This window comes from Nelumbo lutea, chromosome 1 (genome assembly GCF_056320005.1).
Source record: "Nelumbo lutea isolate HS-2025 chromosome 1, American lotus-T2T, whole genome shotgun sequence".
Lineage (NCBI taxonomy): Eukaryota > Viridiplantae > Streptophyta > Magnoliopsida > Proteales > Nelumbonaceae > Nelumbo > Nelumbo lutea.
In genome coordinates this window covers 62,638,567-62,654,117 of record NC_142684.1, presented here as the reverse complement: position 1 = coordinate 62,654,117, position 15,551 = coordinate 62,638,567, and the positions used below count along the sequence as shown (strand labels likewise).

The 15,551-nt window shown below is 39.3% G+C and overlaps 1 protein-coding gene across 3 annotated transcripts in view; it reads left to right on the top strand.

Annotated features, from left to right (window-relative positions):
• Positions 1-4,484: 4,484 nt before the first annotated feature.
• The window catches only part of LOC148874873 (regulatory protein RecX family protein), a 31,171-nt gene continuing 20,104 nt past the window's right edge, over positions 4,485-15,551 (top strand). For all 3 annotated transcript variants that reach the window (XM_088965609.1, XM_088965608.1, XM_088965610.1), the window contains exons 1-4: positions 4,485-4,770; positions 4,909-5,183; positions 7,630-7,855; positions 9,261-9,353. In XM_088965609.1, coding sequence (XP_088821735.1) covers positions 4,703-4,770; positions 4,909-5,183; positions 7,630-7,855; positions 9,261-9,353 — 662 coding nt within the window. In that variant the 5' untranslated portion in view covers positions 4,485-4,702. The remainder of the gene's footprint in view (positions 4,771-4,908; positions 5,184-7,629; positions 7,856-9,260; positions 9,354-15,551) is intronic.

Sequence of the window (15,551 nt, the reverse complement as noted above, 5' to 3'; positions counted from 1 at the left end):
TGCATTTTTATGCAATTTCCTTTAATTTTATACACTTTTATAAATTCTATGAATTTTAATAATTTAATGCATCCTTTTATTCATTTTTCTACCAAATTTCTTGAAGTTTTATCCATTTTTTGCAAGTCACTATTTCTATATACATCTTTTTTTTTCTATGGTAGTTTGCATCCTTTTGCTATTATTTTGTGTTTTTTTGCAATTTTTTTTTTTATAAATTTCCTCTAATTTTATGTTGTTCCCTTGCTATTTTTCCATAATTTTCTATTTTATTTTTATATTTCATATGCTATTCTATAATTGGGACCATATGATAAATGTGGGGATTTTTTGCACCATTGGGTGCAAAAGAATACATAGGCATGAGAAATATTGGATAATGGAGACTAATGGCTTTTATTGAGGGGAGTTAAGATTTTTTATTGAGGGGGGCCAAAACCTAGAAAACCTGGATAGGGGGGCCAAAAGCTAGGAAACATGGATAAGGGGGGCTAAAATATAAGTGAAACTTAAACAAAATTTAGGGGTTTTTATAGTTCAGTCCACCCTGGCCTAAGGTGGAGCTAGGATTTCTAAGGGTGGACTCAATCCTACCTATGAAAAGATGCCAAATTCATGGGAAGGATGCAGTTTAGGGGAGGGGGGCTACTAGTAGACTAGGAGTAGGAGGGGGTTGCAATTTAGATTTCTCAAGTGGATTGCAGTCCATTTATCCCTAAATTTTATGGAAACTTTAAAGGCATGGGGGGCCATGAATCCCCTCCACTATGGGTAAAAATGTTTATAGAGCACTGGTACCAAACAAACGCCAGTGCCATTTCCCCATAAAACATCATATGTGGCAACACCGATACCAAACAAAGAAAAAAAAGCTATTTTCTCAAAAAACAGTGCAACATCATCCATACAGCACCGTTTTCTCATAAACAACATCTATGCCATACACCGGCCAGAGTAACTTCCAATTGTAGCTATGCTTTTAGCGTTGGAAACACACATCGGTTTTTGTGATTTTCGTCAACACATGTTGGCCTGCTGGCCAACTTGGAATGCCAGAAGCTAGGTCCTGAACGCCCCTAGCTTTTTGACTTTTTTAGAAAGCCATTTTCTTTAGGCCCGATTGTCACGGGGATAATTGTTGGGGCCCCGTGCGACACTCGAAAGGGGCGAGTAAACCTATGCAACAAAGTAAACACACACAAAAAGGCAACAAGATGGAACGCGAATTAGCAAAAGGCTATTTGTATTGCAATAATCAGTGGCAAGCACAAGCACACAATATAGTGTCGAGGGGATCCCGTGCTTAACCTTTACATGCTTATGAACTCACTCGACAACCTATCTCCCCTCAAAGAGTACGTTAAGCTTTTGGGGGAGTGACAATTAGAAACATAAAAAATGTGGAAAAGAATACTACAATATTACAATAGTGACATTGGCAATCCCTCATACAAAAGTACATGCATAGTCCACCCACTGCATACACTTGGATGCTGGAGTGGCGACTGTAGGCATGGTTGTTGGCACTTGAAGGTGCGGCGAAGAGAACACTTGTTACAGTCTCCCCTACTCAATTCAGTCTTCGTCTTCGAAGACTATCTTCTGTTTGAGGCTTGAACTTGTTGTTGGTGAAAGAATGTTCTTCGACTGCTCCACGAATCGGGTTTCTTCCAAGGCCCAGATAGTAGGTTGGGTAGGTTGCTAGTGGATGTTCTTGATGGTGGGAAAACCTATGGCTAGTCCCTAAGTTAAGTCCCTGTTTGGCTGCTTCAAGGTAGGATTTTGACTTGTTCCTGATGGTGGTAGGAAAGTTGGTGGCCAAGGCTGGGTCAAAATGGTATTTTGGATTGTTAGGGTATTGGTTCCCATGCATTTTTCCCCAAGGGTGACTCATAAGGCTACTACGGAATTTATCTTGAGGGATGATGTGAATGTGGTCCCTAGATGGCTCGGGTGGCACTCGCTCTCCCCGATGGTTGTGGTAGTAGGCGTGGGCAAAGTTTGATACGGCCTTGGGTCTTCTGTTGGGCCCACCAATTGTGGGTGTGTGCGGCTTCTGCTGCAACGGTGGCTTCCACTGCTGTTGTTGTGGCGGCACTAGCACTGACGCTGACTTCTTCCCAGAGTTGCTGCGATCACTTCCTGTTGCAATGGTGGTAGTTGTAGATCTCTCTGCCAACAATGGTGGAGGGTGGTGTTGGAGTTGTAAGGCAGAGACGTGCTTCTTCTTGGTGCTGGTGGTGCCGATCATGTTAACCACGCAAGGTGATTGCTTGTCCAAGATCATCAGGGTGTCGAGGTGAGGCGTCGGTGCAGCTTTTGCCTGTATCATGAAATCCATTCCAAGGACAATATTGAAATCATCTATGTGGACGACAGAGAAGTCAATCTCTCCATCCCAGGTACCGAGTTGTAGTCTTACTCGGCGGGCCATGCCTTCAATAGGTTTGGCACCTGTGTTTACTGCTTTGAGCCAGCCAGGCTCTTTGGAAATGGCCAAGTTTAGTCTCTTGGCCTCTGCAATGGATATGAAGTTGTGAGTGGCCCCTGTGTCAACTAGGGCCCTAGTTGGCCTCCCGCCAATGGTTACATCAACATACCTCAGTCCTCTTTTGACTGAGGAGGGCTGTTTAGAGGTAACCCCTTTCTTCTTCATGGCATTGAAAAGTTGGAGGGCGCCCACTCTTGGCGCCTGGGTACTCCGTTCCCTATCACTCTGCTCATCATCACTTAGCTTGGCAATGAGGGCATTCAGCTTTGCTCGCTTTGGGCAATTCCTGGTGAAGTGCTCCTCCCCACAAATGTAGCAAATGAGAGGACAGCTTGGTCTCCCTTGATATCTGTTGTTGTAGTAGCTTTGACTTCCTTGTGGCTGCTTCTCCTTGTGGTGCTCGACTGGTTTGTGGTTGAAGGGTGGCTTCTCTTTCGGGGGACTGGGTTGTCTATCTCCCCCACTCAAATGTGTGGTACGCGGGCTGGCTGGTCTGCTTCCTTCGTCATCCGACAATCTCTGTTCACTAAGTTGTTCGGCCACGGCCATGGCGGAGGCAAGGTCCTGAACATTGTGTCGTTGGAGCTCGAGCTCGGCCCAAGGCTTTAGACCATCCATGAAGTTGAACAATAAGTCCTTGTCTGACATATCGGTAACTTCTAATGTGAGGGCTGAAAACTCTTTGACATAGTCATGGAGGGAGTCGCCGTGCTTGAGAGTCTTCATCTTGCGATGAGCGAGGTATTCCACATTCTCTAGGTAGAACTGTCTCTTCAGCTCTCTTTTAAAGTTAGCCCAGGTACGGATAACACACGTACCACGTTCTATATCAACACACCTTTTGCACCACCACAACATAGCGATATCAGTCAAATACATAGTAGCAGTATGTACCTGAGTCATTTCATCAGTCACATTGGCAGCGGCAAGGTACTATTCCATTTGCCACAGGAAGTCTTGCATTGCGGGTTCCCGAATAGGGGGTTGGCTCCCTAATCTTGATGTGGGAGGGAGTATGTGTAAAGGAAGTGCTGGTTGGATTAGCGACGGCCTCTTCAGGATTACACATTCTGCTTTGAACTCCTCTAATTGAGCTTGGGTGTCGGAGGAGGAACATGCGGCGAACTTCATTGAGGCCCACTCTGCTTTCATTTCATCTAGTTGGGCCTGGACGGCCATTGATGTGGAGGTGCTTCTTCTCCACGTTGCCCACTCGTTCTTCATCTCATCGAGCTGGGCTTGAAAATTATCAAGCCTGTCTTGGACCTGCGAGTTGGAGAAGCTTATTTCTTGTTGGCGCGTAGTGCTGCAAATTTGCTTGAGTGTGGCATTGATTATGTCTCGGACCTCATCCACGACTCCACTCAAGCGACCTTCAATCTTGACTAGTGCGTTGTCCATGGCTTCCATGTTTTGATGCAGCTCGTCTATCGAGTCTCGCATCTCACCTACAGTGGCTTCACAACGTATCATGCGCAACTCAACGGTTGCATGCTTGTTGGAAGATTTCTCACGTTTGCTGGGCTTCGGTTCCTTGTCCTTGCCGATGTCATCGGCGGGCACATCATCGGCCTCATGGGCTGTGGAGAGTCTATGCTCGATCTCCACCACAATGTCCTTGTTGTGCTTCATGCTATCACTCACGTCGCGGGTCGAATGGCTTAAGAGGAGCTCCTGCTCTGATACCAACTGTCACGGGGATAATTATTGGGGCCCCGTGTGGCATTTGAAAGGGGCGAGTAAGCCTACGCAACAAAACAAACACACACAAAAAGGCAACAAGATGGAACATGAATTAGCAAAAGGCTATTTGTATTGCAATAATTAGTGACAAGCACAAGCACACAATACAGTGTCGAGGGGATCTCGTACTTAACCTTTACATGCTTATGAACTCACTCGACTATTTTTGGGGGAGTGACAATAAGAAACATAAGGTGAAAAAGAATACTATAATATTATAATAGTGCCATTGATATACGTTATAGAGTTTGACGATGGAGTTACGGTTGTAGGGTGGTTGGCACTTAAAGGCGCGGCGAAGAAAACATTCTTACACGATGGCTCTAATCTCTAAGATAACATTTCTCCATCCACGAGTCCATGACCAAAGAGAAACAAACAGACACTGCGATGTTGCAGATAAATGCCGCTCGAACTCCATTTTAGGGCTTCCTCTTCACTTGAACCTGAAACGCTAGTGAAAACGTGATGGCGATTTTTGCGGGGAATCTCCGCATTAAATTCTCAAGCGAGCTTTTTGTTCACCCGGGTCCATGGTAGAAGTTTATTATCCAACTCTAATTCGTCAACATGCTACGTTTCGAGTTTAATTTCATTATTGTGCGTTAATTTCACATTTTCAACCATTGGAAATGTAATTTGTAGTGGTTGCCGTGTTTGATTTTCAAAAATAGGGTGAAGAAAGCCAGTGTCATCAGCTGCTGCAGATCTTACCAATCCTCAGGTCCCGTTATGTACATCCCTAAGAAATGTTCCAAGAACAACGAAGAACAAACTTCACCCCCTACCAAGTCTTCTGAAGAGAATTGCTACGAAGAGATCTCGGATTCAAGGCTTTTAAGAGATAAATTTTCAAAGGGTATGAGAGGTCCAGTTACACTATCAGGTCTCCGTGAGAAGTCTTTATATCAATCTTCCTATTCCAAAGGAGCCTTCAATTCCGGAATTGGTATACTTTCCTTTTCAATCCATATTTCCTGCATATCTCATGCTGTTAAACAAATTTCTCCCTTTTATAAACTAGCAAAAAGCACATGCAGTATTGCAGGTTGCCACGAAATTAAAACACCATTTTTCACTTAAGAATACAATTTCACAGGAAATCAACGTGCAGTTACAACAAGATGGAATTGTAATTCATGGATATCCTAAATATATGCATTTCATCAACAGTAATGAAACTTGGGGAAATTTTTATTTTTCTATTTAAGGTATGGAATCGTGCACCTCATATATAGACAATGAACAATTACATCCAGACGAACTCCCAAATTTCTAAACCCCATGACTTCAAAATTTCTTATAATTGATAAAATAATACAAATAATACAGTAAGACGGTAAGTAAACAATTTAATTTAGGACCACTTTTTAGGAAAGATGGCTAGTGCCCTTTATTGATAGTTGAGCCACTACAGATGTCAGCATGTAGTGTTATTGGTAGCCATTTAGGATAATGGGATTCCATATTATTGCACCCCTAATTATTGGCACTTAAATCATTTCTTACTACATCTACCTATGTCCTTTTTGGTCTATCCCTAACCCTTCTAGCCCTTTCAATCTGCATCAAATCATCAATTCTGCATTCAAATGAATAATGATGCTGTCAAGAACAAATGCAGGTCTGTACTGGGTGGGGTGGGGTGGGGGGATGACCTTGTAGGAGATGATAATTAATTTGGGCATCATACCCACTATCTTCTTGCAATGGGGTTTTGTCTTTCTGTCAAGGTTTTAGGGGCTGGTAATATAGTAGTTAAAACAGCTTTTTCTATCCAGAAATTCCAGAATCCCCATCTTAGAGGTATTACATGTAAATAATCCCATAATCAACTATTGAACTTCTTAGCTTCTTAGGTAACTCACATAAAGCTTTGAGTGAACATACTTGTTAAATGGCAAAGAAAAAAAAAAGGACTCACATTTCCATTGTTGTGGAGTACTGGGCTGCAGTTGAAGCTCATTGAGTAGTGGCTCAAAGTGGATACTGCAGTATTTGGATTGAAGGGGACTTGAAGCTCAACTGCAGGTGGGACAGGCATATATTTAGGATTGGTTAGCGAATATGGTTCAAAGTGTTAGTTTAGATCTAGTTGATAATGTTCGTTGGGCCTTGGCTTACATCTTTTTTATGGACAGGTGGGACAGGCCCATGTTTCGTTAGGTCCTTGTTCTTGCCTTGTATTAAAAAAAAAAAAAGGTGGCTATTTGTTTTGAAGTATGATTATTTAAAATCTCACCTTTTGAGTTGAATTCACCAACATCCTGAAATCAACCCTTGATCATCTTCATGCCATTCCTATTTGTTTCACTCATTTATTTTCTTTTCTTTTCTTTTCTTTTTTCATAAGAGTAAGCTAGTTTCAGTAAGGGAACTGTATAGGATAGAGATGTGGATGATTGTTAGATTGTACCTTTATGCTTTTAATTGTATTTATAACAATTTTTAGGGAGAGCTGTAAAGTATGTACAGAAAATTAGTTTAACCCATAGCTGTCAAGGCGACAAGGCACCCTTTGAGGCTCGCCTCGCCTAATCACCAAGCAGTTTTTTACTTCCTACTATAAAATACTTTTTTGTTCATTCTTTTTTGAGATTATAATTATAAAATAGACATTATTAAACTAAAATAATCATTTTGTGTGTTTATATACTAACTTGTTTTTAATGTTTTCTTAGTTATTAAGGTTTAATCAACACAAACATTGCTAAATTCTGTATTGAACCCTCAAAGACTTCAAAACCTGAACCAATAAGTAAGGAAGAACTTAAAATTTTATCTAGTCGGCACTTCTTGTTCTTGTTCTTTAAGGGTTCATCCCCTTATGAAAATTATGAATAATTATTAAGGAAATATGGTTACGGTACCTAGGGAACTACCCTAGGATCTATGGTTTCAACATAAAAAAATCTATTGCCTAGGCGACTAGGCGACAAGGCGCCCCCCCCTTGTCACCTAGCCTCGCCTTGGCGCCTTGAAAACTATGGTTTAACCCCGTAGACAATTGTTTGACATTTTTGTCCCTTTTAGAGGTTTCCTGGAGGAAAGTGCGAGTAATCCTTATCAAAATTCACCTTGCTGGAAGGTGTTTCCTCAATCCATGAAAGTAAGAAGGTTGCTTCTCTCAAGGAAGTAGTATTTGGATATCCTTTAGTTGAACAGTTGCATGTAGATCTGACATCTGAGCTTAACAAGAGCCTTGATCCCCATGGGAGTCTGTACCATACATATTTTATTCCTCAGCCTGTGCACATTGCACCTGGATGCCCACATGACTCACTGTTTTTATATAATTATCTTGGTTCTTCTTTCTGATCCTGATATATGTTGTAAATTTTTTATACCATCATTTGATCATTCTTATTGATTTGACCATACTCTGTTTTATGTAGTGAGATCAAATGTTATGGTCAGAAATATCAGGGGGTTCTCAGAATTGGAGAATTACAATTATCATGAAATGGGGATCATAGACCCAAATTTTGTGGAAGAGCCTGAAGAAGAGGTTACTGATGAATTTGGTAACTTTCATGAGAAGACTTATGAAGGGAGTGCAATGTCTTCTAGAAAAACCAAACAAGATGCTGAAAAGGTTGCAATTGAAGCACTTGCTACAAGGTTATTAAATCTTACTTGCATGATTTTAAAACTGCCACCATGACCGTCATGATTTTGAAAGTTCCTTCATGAAGGATGTTACCTTTTCTCTAAGCTTAAGCTTAAAGTCGATATATCAAGCTAAAGCAAACTAGTGTTAGGAGATATCTCCATCAAACTAATGAACCTATTCTTGTAGACTAAAGTAACCTGTTGGCTAAAATGTCACACCCTATTATTTTGGTGGCTTGGCTGCCAATCAGAAGTGAACTTTAATAGTCATCAACCTAATTCATTCTTTTAGGATCTTAATAATGCTTAGCATATCTTCCCAATTCTGTACCTCTTGCTGGTCTTAGACTGTCTTTGATTTCATCAATAACAAGACATGATCTTGTTTCATTAGTTTTGTTTCTTCTGTTGATTCAAGTTGCTTCTTGCTCTAAATTCTCAAATGAATTTTCTAGGCATTTGCTTCAGATCTGGAACATTGTGTCTGTGAAACCAAGTGTGTCTCATTCAGCCGGTTGAGAACTGCTTCCCTAGCAGACAGCCTTAGAAAATCTAGCGTGGACAGAGCAAAGCTTTATGGGCTACTCCTTCCCATAGTTGTTCTGGCGTGGATGGTTGTTATTGGCATTCCCTGGGGGGATTTTCCATCTGAGGCTGGGTTCTTCTCATTCTCTAGTGTGTGTTCTGGTTTTCATTTTCTTCTGTGCTATTCCTTGACTTCATTCATTCTAATAAAATTTCTAAATTATTGTTAATAAAAGCTTTCAGGCATTCATAGTATTTCTTTCATCTGAAAGCTCACCTTTTAATCATTATTTTTTGATAAGCACCTTTTAATTATTAGCGTAAAATATAAAAACCTCCCGTGTTTTGACTAAAACAAAAAACCTCTCCTGTAGTTCTGAATAAATTGGCAGTTACCTCTCTTCCAACATCTGGCTAGTAATGGAGACAAGGAAGTTACGAAATCCCCTATTACCTGTTAAGGTATCATTCTAAATTATTTCTAGACTTCACTCAGCCAGATGATTTTAGAGTATACACTTTTCAGGGGTGGGAAGTGAAATGAAGAGAAGAGCAATAAAAAGGTTAAAATTATGTCAGGGTATTTTAGTAAGTTCACACCTTAATGGATAGCCCTAAGGGTAAAATTGGCATTTTGAAAAAACAAATGCAAAATGTCAGCATTTTCCATCTGGCCAGGTAATGGAAGGGTGGTAATTGTCAATTTATTCAAAACTACAAGGGAGTTTTTTATTTTAGTCAATACACAACACGGAAGGTTTTTATATTTTACCCTAATTATTATCACCTTTTTTGTTATACTTAGATATTTCTTTCATCTTTAGATGCTATTCTCATTTCTCATACTCTTTTTTTATATAGTTTGAATGCACATTTGATGTCACTGCAGAGCATTTACAGCAGTAGAGCTCAGAAAGAAACTCTGTGGGAAGAAATTTCCTCTCAATATAGTTGAAGGAGTAATAACTGATTTCAAGAGCAGGTATGTAATGATTTTTCAATAACTGTCCTGAATGCTCGCATCCATTCCGATGAGTATTCTTTGCTATACACCAAGCAGCCTAATATGTTCCATCTTGTTTTATGTTTGTTAACTGATAATGGTCTTGACTCTAGTGTTTAAAAGGCAATTTCCCTTGTTTTGGTTATCTGATGTCAAGAGTCAAAGCATAGACCTTGAAGTTTCAAGAAAATAATAATTACAAAGACTTGCATACTTACAAACACTCCATTAGTGATCCTTAGGAGATTGTGTTCAGAAATTGAATCTCATTTCTTTTCTTTTTTTTTTTTTGATTGATAACTGCATAATTTATTAAAGAAATAGATAAAAGATTGCACACAGAAAAGAAATAAAAAGTCAATGAGAGACAAGGTCTCTTATCTCCCCACAACAAAACCTCTAATATACAGTTGTGCCCACAATAAGGTCTCTCTTCCCTCCCCTTGTTTGGCTAAAGCATCAGCTACCAAATTATCAAATTGCTTAATCCAACTGAAAAAGACTTTCATTTCTCTTGTCAACTATCTGAATCTCATTTCTTGACATTAGATATCATGCACAATTCCTTTTTTTTTCAGGGGGGGGGATAACCAAGTTCTAAGAATACTGGTATTAGAACTCCAAAAGGCAAGCGTTAGCCCCACACTCTCTTCCCCTTTTGGGAGAGAAAGAGATTGGACTGAAATTGCTTTGGTTTCTCCAAAAAAAGGGGATTGTGCTGATTAAGGACTCGCCACCTAAGCCTTTAAATTTGAGGGCAAGGAAAACCTGGAGTTTACCAAAAAAGCTTTTTTTCACTACTCACCCAATTTGAATCAGAAATCTTGGATTCGGGAGCCAAGGTATGTTGTGGGAAGATGTTAGAACCCCACACACACCCACTGTAAAACTGACCTTTGATAGATTTTCAACTTAAACTCTTATTGATCTTGGGCAGAAAACTTCTAGCATGCAATTAAGAAACAAGATATGAAAAGAACGAAATTAACAAGAATAATAGCTTAACTAAAAAAATAAATATCCTAGACAGAAATTCTAAAGCAAGGATAATTAAATTGTATCTAGAAGCAAAACAAATCAGATTTAAACTAAGTACAGAATGGAAAATAAAAACAATTATAAACTAAATTCTAAACTAACGAGAATACTCAAAATGAAGTGTGAGCCAAGAATTCCAAATTTGAAGACTAAAGAACAAGAATTAGCTGGCAAAGCAAAATCTAGCAATGGAATATAGACTGAAGAACTACCAACTCTATCTATGATGAATGTTCTAATTTCTGAAAAGCAAAATGATGTAGCTAAAAAAAATCTTACAGAAAAGATGATTCTAAAATCTAAATGAGTATGGAAATGCCAAAAATGCCAAATTAAGTGAAACAGAATTTTGGGAAAAGAAAACTATGCAAATGAGGATAGATATGCAAAGCTGTAAATAGAACCTTAATGCTAAATGAATTTTCTGAAAATAAATAATGAGATAAGATGAATTTTATGCTGAAAAAACCTAGGAAAATCTAATATGGGAATGGCAATAAAAAGAAAATGAAAGCGCTAATATCTAGATTGGAAAATCTACCAAAAAGATTGGAAGTTAGATGCTAATTGCTACTATGATGTAAATGTATGCACTCTATCTCTATATGCATGACCTAGGGGGATGAGTGCCATTGAAAACAATTTTAATGAGGGATTTTTTAAAGAGAACAAAAGAAAATAAGAAGCAATTTGAAAAATGATAAGACAATGTATGCAGTCTACTAACAGAGAATGTTGATGCTAAATATATTGCAAATATGATATGAATATCGAGACTTGTACTAGATGCACAACTTAAAATTATCATGGGATGCTACTGATTAAAAAAATATTATGAGATGCAAATTTAAGTGAGATTAAACTAAAATAAACTAAGAGAATGCTAGGGAGCTAAATTATATGTTGTGGATGAGAGGAATCTATGGTAACAACAAAACAAAGTACTATATAATCAAAATGTGAAACCAGCATGCATCTAATGAATTAAATTACTATCTACATGACCCACGGCATTCATTTGATAGAAAATTGGCCAAAACATGAGAAGGAATGAGAGCATTCCTTGTGGAGTATGTGACCACCTCAATGCTTGGCTGGAAAACTCCTTGGTGTTTCAACAGCCTTTCTTGATCTTCTAGCTACTTCTCCTTCAATGCATAGTTGTCAAGGCGATGCCTAGGCGGGCACCTAGGCGTTGCCTAGGCGACTAGGCAATTTTTAGAAGTCGCCTCGCCCAATGCCAAGGTGTTTTTGTATTAGGCGATCACCCATATATATGTTATATTATTTTTTTGAATGTGCATATGTATTATATCATTTATTGGTTTGTTTTATCTTATTAGAATACACCTCATAGTTGTCAAGGCGCCTAGGTGAGCATAAGTGACCACAGGGCGCTCAGTCGCCTAGGCGATGGAATTTTAAAGTATAAAATATATTTCCCTACTCCTCTTAAGCTAAGTTATTGGTTTTTTATACTAACAAACATACCTGTATGCTAGCTATTAGCAATAAAATCATTCAAATAAAACATAAAATGCCATAGCTAGCATCTAGGCCAAAAAAAGGGGGGATTGCAGATAAGAAAAGAGTGAAAAATAAGGGGGCGGAGTCCCTGTTTCGTTCACAACATAAGTTGTCCAAGAGGACGATGTGGACTGTGTTTAAGGGGGTGGAGACCCTGTTTCAGGCTAAAACAAATGGAGGAGGATTGTTAAGAAGAAGAAGAAGGAGGAGGAGGTGGAGCCCCTGTTTCATCCCAAAAGAAGAAGAAGAACATACCAGGAGGTCTTCCCGTCATCGTTTTCTCTTCTCAGCTCTCGGTCTCAGCTCTCGTTTTCTCTTCTCTTTAATTAAAGTAAAAGAGAATTACTTAAATAAAAAAAGATAATATACAACAGGGTGTATTGTAATAAGATAAAACAAACCAATAAAAATGATATAATACATGTGAACATTCAAAAAAATAGTATAGCGTATATGTGTGTGAGTGCCTAATACAAAAACACCTAGGAGTTGGGCGAGGCAACTTCTAAAAATCGCCTATCGCCTTGACAACTATGATACACCCTGTTGTATGTTATCTTTTTTTATTAAAGTAATTCTCTTTTACATTAAAACTACGAAAGTTTCTTTGGGTTTGAGACTTTGAGTTTTGAACTGAGAGCTGAGAAGAGAAAGCGATGACTAAGAAGTTTCCATGTTCAGTCCAAGTAGTCCAAGACCTCCAGGTACATTTCTTCTTCTTTTTCTTCTTCTTGAAATATTTTTGGGATGAAACAGGGGCTCCGCCTCCTCCTCCTTCTTCCTAAAATCACATTGGTACTCCTTCTTTCTTACTTATAACAATCCTCCTCCATTTTTTTTTAGCCTGAAATAGGGTCTCCACCCCCTTAAACACAGTCCACATCATCCTCTTGGACAACTTATGTTGGGAATGAAACAGGGGCTCTGCTCCCTTATTTTTCTCTCTTTTCTTATCTGCACTCCCCCATTTTTGTTGGCCTGGATGCTAGTTATGGCATTTTATGTTTATTCGAATGATTTTGTTGCTAATAGCTAGCATACAGGTATGCTGGTTAGTATAAAAAACCAATAAAGTAGCCTAAGAGGGGTAGGGAAATTTATTTTATACTTCCAAATTCCATTGCCTAGGCCTAGGCGTCGCCTAGGCAACTGAGCGCCCTGTGGTTGCCTAGGCGACTTGACAACTATGCTCCAAAGTATATCTTTAGCTTATAGGTATCCTAGATTGTTTAACAAAAGTTCTTTCATCCCATTGGGGCGTTCTCTTTTTATAAGGGGGAAGAGGACCCATTGCACCCAAACTAGTGAGCTAGAAGTTACCTAGTCCAATTTGCAACTAAGGATGATCTTCTTGGGATTAGGTTGGTCTATTTGGTTTGGAATAGAGGTTCTACAAGTCTTAGAACTGTGGGGAAGAGTTCTCCAAAATTCTGAAATTACTCAGGGCCAATCTACTTTAGACTGGTTTAAGAAAGATCACTTACTCGGAGGATTTTAGCCAGTCAATTTTAGGCTGGCTGTGCAAAGGGTCACTTTTTGGTTGGTCAACTTTAGAAAAAATGCACAAAACCTTACTAGATCAAATCTAAGACCAATTGGTCTACTTTAGGCTGATCCCTATAACTGGTCAACTTTAGACAGGCCCTTTGGAAAAACCTTCAAAATGAGGCTCTTCCTTGAGAGTTGGTTGAACTGGGTATCTCTATAGGCAATTTACTTTAGACTAGTCATAGGGATTAGGGAAACTTGTGAGATGGGGACTTTTCCTCCCTAACCACAGGGAAGAATCCTAGGCATGGATTAGGCTTCTAGAAGTTCTACTTCTATCCTAAGTGGGATTTAAATGCAACATCCCCCTTAAACTTCTAAGCGTAAGATTCCAATATGGATTTCCTAATTGGATCACTGGCACAAGCCTTTGATCGTGATCTCAGGGTCTGAAATTTGTGATCTTTATATGAATTGCATCCGATTGGGTTGGTCTTCCCGATGGTTGAGTTTGATTCCCTGATCTAACTAAAGAAGTCCTCAATCGGGTGGTGTCTATATCCATTCAAGTGTGATCAACCGTTGATCTGTGGTCTGGTCTATGAGATCACTGGATTGATTGCATTTAAATGAATAATTCTATTGTTTACTAGGCTTTGATCTCTTGATTGTGTCTTGGATTGGCTTCTAGTGGAAAAATTCCAAACGACAACTTGTGATTAGTTTAATTAACCAGTCTCTCATCAGATGGAAGTTTTAGCTCAGATTTGGGCATGAGGGGTATGAAAGGGCTCAAAATGACCAGTCTCTCATCCTTGCTTGAATAGATGCATGCAACTGAGAAGATCGCGGGTTGACTGATGCCTGGAGCACAATAAAAGAAAAGATGTGATTCAGACCAATAAAATTAGCAGAAATATTTAGATTAGAGCAGAAAGAAGGAAGGAAGAAGTGGAAGACAACAAGAAGAAGGAAAAATGGAGAAGAAAGGAGTAGTTCGATAATCTCCTCTTTCCCCTACTCTAATATTTTTATTAAACTTACTTAAGTTACATAATTTACAAGGAGGCCCTTAAGTAGGCGTCCACATCAGCAATACACTTTAAAAAAAATAAAATAAAACAGAAACTAAAGGCCCAATAAGAAAACATAACAAGAAGGAATTAATAAGAATGACACTAAAGGACTAGGGCCCATTCGGCTCAGTCTCTCTACACTCCCCTCAAGCTGAGCATAGATATCAATCATGCCCAGCTTGCTTATATAGTGAACCAGCTTTCCTTTAGGAACACCTTTTGTGAAAACATCAGCCAATTGTTCTTTAGAAGCAACAAATGGTAGGCAGACTTCTCCTGAGGCAACTTTCTCTCGTATAAAATGTCTGTCAACTTCAATGTGCTTAGTTTTGTCTTGTTGAACAGGATTATGTGCAATGTTGATAACAATGTTTTAGAATGCGGGCGTGACGCGAGGCATTCCACTACCTAGAGGCGTGAGGCATAATTCAGAACGCAAGAGGTGTAAGCCTCTCGAACACAAGGAGGCGTAAGCCTTCTTAAGAGGAGGATGAAGAGGAAGGGGGGATCTCATTTTTTCTTTATTTTTAATAAAAATATTTTATATTAAGAAGAATAAAGATGCATAATAGTAGTTCAAAGGGGCTGCATCGAAAAGGGGGCGGGGGGTTTGGGGGGCAAAGCCCCCCAGCCGAAGGGGCAAGGGGCAAACCATTTTCTTTTCCCTTATCTTTTCTCCCTTCCTTTCCTTTTCTTTTCTTTTCCTTTCCTTTCCTTTCCATTTCTTTCCCTTTCTTTTCCTTTCCTTTCCTTTCCTTTTATTTTCCTTTCTTTTCTTTTCTTTTCCTTTCCTTTTTTTCTTTTTTCTTTTTTCATTTTTTTCTTGTATTTTCATATCAGGTGTGCATGAGGCGCAAGAGGCATACACCTCTAGCACGCCTCATGAAAAAAGCGCACGAGGCGTACACCTCTTGCACCTGAGGCGTACGCCTCAGAGGTATCAACACCTCTGGCATACACCTCAGGGTGTTTTGGGAGCGCCTCGCCTGGAGGCTCCAATGCCTTTTAAAACACTGGTTGATAGTAGCCTGGTTGTCACAATATAACA